At 33.7% G+C, this 12,203-nt stretch overlaps 1 protein-coding gene and 1 long non-coding RNA gene across 4 annotated transcripts in view; one reads left to right on the forward strand and one right to left on the reverse strand.

Moving 5' to 3' along the window:
• The first annotated feature begins 8,819 nt into the window (after nt 1–8,819).
• Nucleotides 8,820–10,537, forward strand: LOC139812243 (uncharacterized). The gene is made up of 2 exons (XR_011731839.1): nt 8,820–9,256; nt 10,193–10,537. It is a non-coding gene; the product is annotated as an uncharacterized lncRNA (long non-coding RNA).
• Atpsync (ATP synthase, subunit C) overlaps nt 10,305–12,203 on the reverse strand; it is a 4,559-nt gene continuing 2,660 nt past the window's right edge. For all 3 annotated transcript variants that reach the window (XM_071776928.1, XM_071776929.1, XM_071776930.1), the window contains exon 5: nt 10,305–11,032. In XM_071776928.1, coding sequence (XP_071633029.1) covers nt 10,869–11,032 — 164 coding nt within the window. In that variant the 3' untranslated portion in view covers nt 10,305–10,868. The remainder of the gene's footprint in view (nt 11,033–12,203) is intronic.

Raw genomic sequence — 12,203 nt, forward strand, 5'->3', positions numbered from 1 at the left:
TCTGTTTTACCGGCATTTTTTGTCGTCACGTAGCGTTGTATTTGGCAGAATTAAAAATCCTTCTCCAGAATTGCAGTACATACATTAATAATTCGGGGGAACTCCGATTTTATATAGAAAACGAGAAAAAATTACGGAAGTACAGATTTCCTTATCCTACTTTTATCCCAATGGCGTCCCGAGTTGCGGCGAGCTGTCAGCTCGTCACAAGATGTATTTCATATAAGAGATATACCATTGGTACGAACGCGAAAACAAGTTCCCCCGAATTGCACAATAAGAAAAACATCGATAAACCCTCCAAATCAAGATTTGGAAGCGTAATATAAAAGTACTAGATTTTTCGCCCGAGCTTCGCGCGGGCTCAAAATCTATTCCCCTCTCCCCAAACTCACTCATTAATTAGGAGCACCTTTGACATTTTTTCTCCTCAAACTCTAACCTACATCTTTGAATTTTTCTTAAAAAATAAAAATTAATAGATAATATTATAGATGCAGATTAGCATATTATCAAATATTTCAAAAATGTATATATAATCCCTTATATTAAAGTTTTTAAATTTTATTTTTGCTTGCGCCTCGCGCGTTTTTACCCTCCGTTGACCCGCCATTATTAACTCTCTTTCATTTTCTTCCATTTTATTTTCTCTTTTCGAAATCATCAAAAAATTAGAAAAATTTTGGCACCGGTTTCAAGAAAATCAATTCTTAATGAAAAATTATCCATTAATAAAAAATTAAACTTATCCTCCAAAAATTAAAAAAATTTTGACACTTGACTCCTATTTCATGTATAATTCTTTAAGATTTGGTCAATTAATTCCCGAAAAATTGGAAAAATTTTGTAACTGGTTCCCAAAAAAATCGGTAACGAAAAATTATACACTTTATATAGCAATCCCCGGGAAATTTTACCTCTATTTCATATGTAATTCTTTAAGATTCGGTCAATTAATTCCCAAAAAACTGAAAAAATTTTGTAACCGGTTTCCCAAAAGATCGGTAACAAAAAATTATACACTTTATAGCACTCCCCAAAAAATTCTACCCCTGTTTCATATACAATTTTGCTTCCTCATAGAGGAAGCTTTGTTTTCGTGAATTTCGTATATGAACCTTTGATTGCGTTTAAGTTGGATCTAATCAACCAAATTCAAAAAAATTATATATGAAATAGGAGTAGAAAAAACCAATGAAGAGATTGGTTTTTGAGTTTTTTCTGCCAATATGTTCAGATCGTTGTAAAACGTTGAAATATCGCCTTAAAAAAATGTCTGTGTGTGTGTATGTGCAGATTTAATGTCCGTGGTTGCTCTAACTTCTGCAAATATTGAGATATCGGGCTGTTATTTTTTTAATCGATAGAGTATCATTCAAGGAAGGTTGGTATTGAATTTGGCGATGATCGGTAAAGGGGTTCTTTTTTAAAAAAATTTTGTATTTTTTTAGAAATGTCCATGGTTGCTCTAACTTCCGCAAATTTGGAGATATTGATCTATTTCTAATTTTATTATATTCTTCAGTCTTTTTTACCCCTATTTTATATATAATTTTTTAAGATTTGGTTGATTAGACCCAGCTTTATACGCGATCAAAGGTCCATAATTTTGATCGCATATAAAGCTGTCTAATCAACCGAATTTAAAAGAATTATATATGAAATAGGGGTAGAAAAGACCGAAGTAAAAATTGTTTTTTGAGTTTTTGATTCCATTGGTTGATTAGACCCAGCTTTATACGCGATCAAAGGTCCATAATTTTGATCGCATATAAAGCTAAGTTTAATCAACCTAATTTAAAAGAATTATATATGAAATAGGGGTAGAAAAGACCGAAGTAAAAATTGTATTTTGAGTTTTCGATGCCAATGTGTTGCTTATGTTCGAAAACGTCGAATTTAAATTTATTGAGGATCGGCTATCCATCAAATAACTTAGGGTAAATTCAACACCAAATTCAACCCCAATCTATCTTTAATGATACTCTATCCATAAAAAAAGTGTGCAAGTAAAAACTTGCACATTGCTTCCTCATAATTTTTAAGTGTGCAAGTAGAAACTTGCACATTGCTTCCTCTATGAGGAAGCCTGTTTTTGTGTGCATAATTATTAGTAGATATTTATTAATTTGGCTCCCTCATAGAGGAAGCAATGCAGGTTTCTACTTGCACACTTAAAAACTATAAGGAAGCAATGTGCAAGTTTCTACTTGCTCACTTAAAAACTATGAGGAAGCAATGTGCAAGTTTCTACTTGCTCACTTAAAAACTATAAGGAAGCAATGTACAAGTTTCTACTTGCAATTTAAAAACTATGAGGAAGCAATGTGCAAGTTTTTTTGAGATTTGGTCAATTATTTCCCGAAAAATTGGAAGAATTAAAAAAACCGGTTTCCAGAAAATCGGTAACGAAAAACTATACACTTTATGGCACTCCCCGTAAAATTCTACCTCTGTTTTATATATAATTCTTTGAAATTCGGTCAATTATTTCCCCAAAAATTAGAAAAATTAAAAAAACCGGTTTCCAGAAAATCGGTAACAAAAAACTATACACTTTATGGCACTCTCCGGGAAATTCTACTCCTACTTCATATACAATTCTTTGAGATTCGGTCAATTATTTCCCGAAAAATTGAAAAAAAAACCGATTTCCAGAAAATCGATAACGAAAAACTATACACTTTATGGCACTCTCCGTAAAATTCTACCTCTGTTTTATACACAATTTTTTGAGATTCGGTCAATTATTTCCCGAAAAATTGGAAAAATTAAAAAAATCGGTTTCCAGAAAATCGGCAACGAAAAACTATACACTTTATGGCACTCCCCGGGAAATTCTACCCCTATTTCATATACTTTTGGTAAAAATTCGATCCACTAACGAATGAGTAGTTCGCGGTCAGACATACATACAGACGACGGTACTTATATATATAGATAATGTCGATGTGCATCGTGCGTATGTGTGCGTGCAATGTAGCGTGCTATATCCTTGTCTATACAAGGACAGATATAGTCGATAACATAGAAAATGGTAATTTTGTCGGTTATACAGATGGCTCCAGCATCACCTTAAGGGGATCCTAAAACCGTCTGTATTACCAACCGAATTCTATATCTGTCTTTGTATAGACAATGATGATAGACAAGGATAGACATGGTTACAGGTTATATTGCATTCGTTACAATTAATCTTTTATTCTTAGTTCCAATTGCACGATATTGTTCTTACATGTTGTCCCTAGGTCATGCCGGCCTAATTTTGTGGATATTTATTGTGAAATTTTTGTACAAACCAAATATTGTCGTCACGTATAACAAAAAATATTAATTTTTTTTTGTTTTCGATATAAATTCGACCACCATGACCTAGATTTTGATGCGTACTTTAATTCTAGACAAGAATTTTGCATTTCTATAAAGCCAATTAAAAGATTAGTGCTAAGAAAAACCGGTTAGGATCACGGCTTTAGGATATCACCTTAATGCTAAGACTCCATAGACGCGGAAACGCCGTGCGGTAGAGTGCGTTGACCAATCAGAAGGCTGCCGCAAGTCGCCTGCGGCAAAATCAAAATTTGTGATTGGTCAACGCACTCTGCCGCATGGCGTTCCCGCGTCTATGGAGTCTTAGCATAAGGAGGCTCTTACCTCGATCATAAAACGACAGATCTTTATGAAATTAAATTATGTTGTAAAGTGAACCACAACGAACCGATGCCCAAAACTTTAGCATAGGTTTTGACGATAAAAATTTTAAAAATATCAGTATTGAAATTCGCATTTTTAACACAGAGCATATGGTAAACACTAAAATTTTTACCGGAAGTGATGTATTTTCTTGGCAAGTTTGCGAGCCAGGTAAACAAAAAACTAAGGAATTGTAGTTAAAATAATAATCTTTCTAATGATAAGAAGAAAACTTGGTGTTGACAATGAGTTATAAAAGATATTGTAGTTTTAATCAAGAGACACGGTAGTGTCTCGCGCCAAGTACACGCGGAGCGAGACCGACCGTGACTCTTTTACGGGACGCGACGGGTTGCGAGTACTCGAGATGTTGAGATCTCGATAACGAGTGAACGGATCAAGTTCTAAGTAGGCTTGATCGATAGCTTGGGGTCCAATTAGGGGGGGGTTTCTCTTATAATATTCCGCTCCGTGCCCTACGAGCGGAGATATTGCGACGCAAAGTCCAAATGTGAAAATTTTTTATTAAAATACTTCTTTTTCTATCTACTTCTAACGCCGACGTTTAATATGACCTTTTTCAAAAAAAAAGGTAAAAAAATGCGCCAAGTACACGCATAGTAGTATATATGTATTATGTTGTTACCTTGAAAAAAACAAAGTGGTAGTATTATACCTCGAAATAACACCCTGTACATACTGTTTATACAATGCGTAATACTACAAAAAGGCGTGATATCTGTACAAAATTACCTTTTTTAAAAAAAAAGGTAAAGAAAGGCGCCAAGTACACGCATAGTAGTGTACATATATGTTGTTACCTCGAAAAAAAAACAGTGGTAGTATTATACCTTAAAAAAATCTATGTAACAAGTGGTAGATGAAATCTTTGTATCTTGAAAAATCTCGAAAAAAACCTAAACAGTAGTATCTTCATCTCGAAAAAAAACAAAGTAATAGTATTATACCTCGAAAAAACCTAAGTAACAAGTGGTGGACGTAATCTTTGTATCTCCAAAAATCTCGAAAAAACCTAAGCAGTATTATTTTTATTTCCAAAAAATTATTACTCAAGTGATACACATCACAAAATTACGTTACCTTATCAAAAAATGAGTCGCGCTTCAATTCATCTATTATTACAATTACAAAAAAGAAATGATATCTCTTTTTAAATTACAGCGCCAATTACAGAGAACATATATTTTTCGAAATACAAAGATTACGTCTACCACTTGTTACTTAGGTTTTTTCGAGGTATAATATTACTACTGCTTTTCTTCGATTAGAATAAAAAATTGAATCATGAAGAATTACACAGAGGTAACAGTACAAAATACAAATATTTTATTAAAATATGACGTACGACAGGTTAGGCGAATGATCTTCCGAGTGTCAAAATCGCGCGAAGTTTCAAATGTTGTATTACACTAAATAAGTAAAATGCGTTTTGCAAACATTCCGGAGAATTGTTTTGTACCTATATAAACAATAAGTTTCAATTATTTGCCAATCAAACCTTGAAAATCAAAAAGTAAACAAGGTAATATTCTTTCTAACCTCACTTGCACATGTCTTTTCTCTGCGCTGTATGGTAGCGGCATAATTATTCTCTCGCGCATTGACAACCTTTATTTTCGAGAATTTTCCTTTCATTTTCCCTCTCAGCATTCTCACGTTATATCTTTCTTTTGGCTCCATCTCTTCATCGCATCAATCGCTACAACGCTACACGGCTACACCTCACTTAGCTGCAGACTGCTACAGACGACGTTAACACGCGCGGCGCATGTTATATTCTGCTCTTTAGCACTGACGTAGTCAACTGACTTATTGTATAAATTTTAATATTTACACTAATAGAACATATAACTTACTCTTACACTATGTAAAAATCATTATTTATTTTTTTATTTAATTTCCGATAATTTATAACCAATTATTAATGATAATTTTTCGGTTGCTACATTGATTAGAGCAGCCGGGTTAAGAGCCTCCTTAAGGCTCCTGGGTAGTCACCGCGGCCATATTGGATTCTTACTATCGAGGCGAAGAAAACACCTAATTTTAAGTTGCGGTATTTTCCGAAATAAAAAGACATTTCAATAAAAAAATCACGACAGATCGTTTCAGCACACTTCAAAAATTGACCGGATACTATCCTTTTCCCTCGACATTAAACAAACAGCCATAAAACGAAGCCTAAACATACGGAAAACAAGCCGTTTGACGACTATCGAAAGGAGTGGTGAATGTTCCTTCCGCATATATATTTCTTGCAAATCTTACCATACGGTCAATTTTACGAGTTTCACGAATACGTTAAACGTTAGAGCACAAGTACAGAGTGAATAATAAAGAAATATACCGCAACTTAAAATAAGGTTGTCAACATGTCACAAGACAGAATTCTCCATTGGAGAGAGTGAGAGGAGAGAGTTCTTATTTCTGCCGCGACGGTACGGCGCTACCGTCAACGCAGAGTTCTCGGCTCAGGGACCAGGAGCCTTAAGGGGATCCTAAAGTGAAGGCTGAACTTCCTCGACGTCGGTAATGTCAACATTTCTAATTCTGTTTTCTTGTCATATATCTATATCTGTCCTTGTCTAACGAGAGGCATCTGTCTTTGTTCGATTACTGCGCCATCTCTTGCCACACGCAATATTGCTTATCCTGTCAACCTGAATGTGCTTTTGCACATATAAAAGTTATATAAAGTAATCTTTTTTCTAGGTTTTCAATCTTAGATCTAATTGCACGATATTGTTCTTAAATGTTGTCCCTAGGTCATGCCGGTCTAATTTTGTGGATATTTATCGTGGAATTTTTGTACAAAGCAAATATTGTCGTCACGTATACCAAAATTAACAAAAATATTAATTTTTTTTTTCGTTTTCGATATAAATTTGACCACCATGACCTAGATTTTGATGCGTACTTTAATTCTAGACAAGAATTTTGCATTTCTATAAAGTCAATTAAAAGATTAGTGCTAAGAAAAAAAGCCGGTATTACAGACGGCTTTAGGATCCCCTTAAGGGGATCCTAAAGCCGTTTGTATTACCACCGACGAGATACTATTAAAGACCGACAACCCTGGGGTAAATTTTCGTGACTGCCCGGGGGCCCGGTGGTAATTGAAGAATACTGACATTATCGACTGTTTTGGCTATTCGACTATTCCATAGAAGGGAGTTTTACCTTATATAATCACTGTTTTATCATCAGAAATGTACAAATCTTTTATAATTTTTTCAATATTTGTATCTTTTTATATCTTTTTGATGTAATTGACAATTATATATATGAAAATACTTTACAATAAATATATATAAAGGAATTATATATATATATATATAAAGGAAATATGCCTTTTTTTATACCAATTGATTCGTCTCATTATTCTGTGCATAAAAGTGTTAAGGTAACATTACCGAAAACTTAATTTTTTACAAGATATTTTGTATTTTATGTCAAAATACTAGAACTTTCAAGCCTTATAATTCCAAAAGTTCTTAATGAAAAAATACTTTATTATAGTGTTTTGAAAAGCTCTCGAGATTAGCTACAAGAATATGCATTGAAAAATAGGGATTTCCATTTAAGAAATTAAAGGTGAGTGAGCTTTAAACGATCATCCAAGGTGAAACCAATGGCACCATCTTATGTGCCCCTTCGATCCAAACAACTTTTGTATAAAACATTTCTTCCGAAAACGTCAACTTTCCGAGATAATCCAGGGTCCCGACCTTTTTGTTATATATATATATATATATATATATATATATATATATATATATTATTCCTTTATACATATTTATTGTAAAGTATTTTCATATATATAATTGTCAATTACATCAAAAAGATATAAAAAGATACAAATATTGAAAAATTATAAAAGATTTGTACATTTCTGATGATAAAACAGTGATTATAAGGTAAAACTCCCTTCTTTGGAATAGTCGAATAGCCAAAACAGTCAATAATGTCAGTATTCTTCAATTACCACCGGGCCCCCGGGCAGTCACGAAAATTTACCCCAGGGTTGTCGGTCTTTAATAGCAGAGAGAAGCCTGAGAGAGGCCACGGGCGCGATTTCGCTGTAACTTTATTTTGAAGCGCCTCTATGTCCACAAAATGTGGACATTGAACTACGTGGCCAATGTCTATAAATATGTAGGTAATGTCCACGATTTTGTGGTGCTCTTCCGTGCTATGTCTACGACCTCGTGGTAACATATCCTCGAGGATCCTCGAGGATCAACGATTAAATAGAATAGATACGGCCAGTTTCACCGTCTTTCGATTCACGAGGCGAATAGACACGATTAGGAATAAGAATAGGAATAGGAATAGGAATAAGAATAGGAATTGTAAAAAATATTTTACATATATATTACATCTATATTACTTTTTATTTTTTAATTATAAAAAATGACATTAATGCCCCTACCCCTACCTCTACCTCTGCCTCTACCTCTGACCCTACCCCTACCTCTTCCCCTGGCTGTTCCTCTTCCTCTTCCTCTTCCAAGTGTAGCCGCAAGGGCCGCATGTATAATGTTTTGTAAATCTCGTGTCTGAAACAGAAAATTTAAAAAACATGTTAATACATGCAAAATAAAGAAGTAATAATAACTAATTAATTATAAAAATAATTATAACAATAATCTATATATCTATACTGTTAAATCGGGTTATTTCTATTTCCGGATAACCGATTTTTTTATAATATCCATGAATAAGTTAGATATTCGAGTATCCGGAAATAGAAATAACCCGATTTAACAGTATAGATATATAGATTATTGTTATAATTATTTTTATAATTAATTAGTTATTATTACTTCTTTATTTTGCATGTATTAACATGTTTTTTAAATTTTCTGTTTCAGACACGAGATTTACAAAACATTATACATGCGGCCCTTGCGGCTACACTTGGAAGAGGAAGAGGAAGAGGAAGAGGAACAGCCAGGGGAAGAGGTAGGGGTGAGGTCAGAGGTAGAGGCAGAGGTAGAGGTAGGGGTAGGGGCATTAATGTCATTTTTTACAATTAAAAAATAAAAAGTAATATAGATGTAATATATATGTAAAATATTTTTTACAATTCCTATTCTTATTCCTATTCCTATTCTTATTCCTAATCGTGTCTATTCGCCTCGTGAATCGAAAGACGGTGAAACTGGCCGTATCTATTCTATTTAATCGTTGATCCTCGAGGATCCTCGAGGATATGTTACCACGAGGTCGTAGACATAGCACGGAAGAGCACCACAAAATCGTGGACATTACCTACATATTTATAGACATTGGCCACGTAGTTCAATGTCCACATTTTGTGGACATAGAGGCGCTTCAAAATAAAGTTACAGCGAAATCGCGCCCGTGGCCTCTCTCAGGCTTCTCTCTGTTAATAGTATCTCGTCGGTGGTATTACCGACCAAATTCTATATCTGTCCTTGTATAGACAATGATGATAGACAAGGATAGACATGATTATAGGTTATAATTTCTTGGAACGTCTCATTTTTATTCCAAGCTTTCAATATCAATTTCAAAGGTACGTTATTGTTTGTGCACGTCTTCTGAAGGGTGGGAACATTTCATTTCGTACATATTACTTATACAACTGTTTATATTAGAAAATGAGGTAACAGCATTTTTAATTTTTTTCAATTATTACTAATTATTTTACATTCCCACCCTTCATTAGTACCTATACTTTACTCCTGTAAAAGGATTTTGCGATCTATAAAGCCGTTTCAAAATTAGACCTTTGACTGTAATTGTCAGTAATTGAATCACTTCAGCATCCCCTTAAGGTGATCCTAAAGCCGTGATCCTAACCGGTTTTTTTCAGTTTTTTTCTTAGCACTAATCTTTTAATTGGCTTTATAGAAATGCAAAATTCTTGTCTAGAATTAAAGTACGCATCAAAATCTAAGTCATGGTGATCGAATTTATATCGAAAACAAAAAAAAATTAATATTTTTTGTTATACGTGACGACCACCACATATGAATTCGACCACCATGACCTAGATTTTGATGCGTACCTTAATTCTAGACAAGAATTTTGCATTTCTATAAAGCCAATTAAAAGATTAGTGCTAAGAAAAAAACTGAAAAAAACCGGTTAGGATCACGGCTTTAGGATCACCTTAAGATCAAATCAAGTCAAAAAGTCCTGTACCACTTTTCCCTCTGACAAACAATTATCGAGATATCATAAGCTAAATATTGAAAAAGTTACCAACTTTTCCTTGAATATCTCGAAAAGTATTAGGCAAATAAAAAAGTTTCAGACAAAAGATGTTTGAATTAATTAATAGAAACTGATACAATAAAAAATGGATGCTTTATTTAAAAAATTTGACTTGGGCCCAGTAGGGCTCAGCACGAACCCCGGACCCAAAATCTAATAAGATCGTCTATTAGCCCTCTTTGAACCCTCCACTGTTATCTGAAACATTTTTCTTTAAAATGTATTGTTCAAGAGATATTCGAGGTAGGCAGTGTGGGCACTTAAAATGGTTCACCCTGTATATTTGTCTTCGAACACGAAGGACCAACAGAAAAGGAAATAGCAAACAAGTAGGTAGAAAAGTCTATGGTTTCACGACAAAGATGTTTATTCGGTATTACTGTACAGTTTTTCTTCTTTTCTCGTCAAGAATTACTTCCATAACGTGCGTACACGGCAGCACAATGAATTCTTTGGATGACAAAAAGATCATCAAAAAATGTACTGTCACATAGGACACTCTAACAGAGTACATACGTGCGTGTATGCGGGTGACTGTGTCGCTTTTTTTCGTAATTTTAACTTTCAATTTCTTATTCATTCATTACAATGAAATCCATTATTTCTTAACAATGTGAGTTATACGCTACATGAGACAGTAGGCCATGAAATAATTATAAACAAGCTGAAGGCTTAGACAGAGTCACAGACGATCCGCACAATGACGTGTTACAGTTTTAATCATTTCATGTTCATTGTCGCGCCGTCGCGCCCTGCCAAACCATAAAAAATCCGAGCTTCTCTAATGATTTCATGGCATCCCGCGCAACCAGACAGTCGCCGCCTTTCCCACATAGAGCCAGACGACGTTGCCTTGGCAGTGACGCACTAAAAACTATATCAGCAGTATCTTATGCGGATATCGTAACTTAAAAGGCGAATAGGAGCAGGAAAGCCATCATAAGACAAAATAGACCCATGGCCTCAGACAAGGCAAAGCCTAAGATGGCATACGAGAATAGTTGTTGCTTCAAGGAAGGATTCCTGGCGTAGCCAATGATCAGTGAACCGAATACGGATCCAATTCCAGCACCTGGAATACCAATTCATCGACTATTACAGAACGGATACTGTCTCTTATATAAAGTGAACATTTTATTAAGAGTACCGGTGATTGTGCCAAATATATACTGTGTATACAATGTATTATATAATAATCTACACGTATTTTACTTAATAAAATATTAGAACGTAAATCGAATAGTTAAATGTTTTCTTAAGAATCACATGTAGAGGGTAAAATTGTATCTTGTAGTCAATATCACTTCCATGTGAAGGGATGTGTTCCAGGGAGTTGGATTCAAAAGGCAAATAGTATAAGGAACGCTATCATCAGACAAAAGAGGCCCATTGCTTCAGATAACGCAAATCCAAGGATAGCGTAGTTGAAAACTTGCTGTTTCAGGGAGGGATTACGTGCGTAACCAATTATTAAGGATCCAAAAACCAAACCAATACCAACTCCTATAATACATAATTTCTTCAAATAACAAATTAAAATGTGATGACATACATGATTTAATAAATTTATATTTTATTAGTTCTGCAAAACTTGTTTATGCTCCATTTAAAAAAAAGACAATCTATAACATTTCTATAACAGCTTGATCATCCTAGTATAAATAGTAAAAATATATATAAAATAATAAATTTCAATATATTGCAAATCATAAAGAAATGTATAAAATGTAACATTAACAATGATGTAATCAATTTTTAATCCCGTCATTTGAAAGAGAATTATTTTAATTCTAGGATTCTTATAAACTCTTACAAGTAATCAAATCATGTTATTGAAAACATGTGTAAATAAAATTAGTAAAAAAAATTAGTAAATACAGAATTATATTACATGCTGGAGATTTTTACAACCAATTCAAATTATTCATTAAATATGCGTCTTTTTGTTGCGAATCCAGTAAGTGAGAAAATTCCACCGTGCACATTCTTGCGAGTCTAAACCCAGCACACATAAATCAAATAATTTTTACTCTATATTCTTTAGTTTACGTTTAAAACTCTTTAGTTACATTTTAAAGTTTTTCTTCCAACCGTTTTCCTTCTTTTAAATTTTATATGCTAAACTATAAAATTTTTTATCACTGACATAGTCAGTGACGCGCAGAGAATAGATTAACAGATTTATTATTGTACAAATTCTATCATTACTATATGTTTTACTATCCAGTTTTTTATGCTGTCAT

This window comes from Temnothorax longispinosus, chromosome 4 (assembly GCF_030848805.1).
Source record: "Temnothorax longispinosus isolate EJ_2023e chromosome 4, Tlon_JGU_v1, whole genome shotgun sequence".
NCBI lineage: Eukaryota > Metazoa > Arthropoda > Insecta > Hymenoptera > Formicidae > Temnothorax > Temnothorax longispinosus.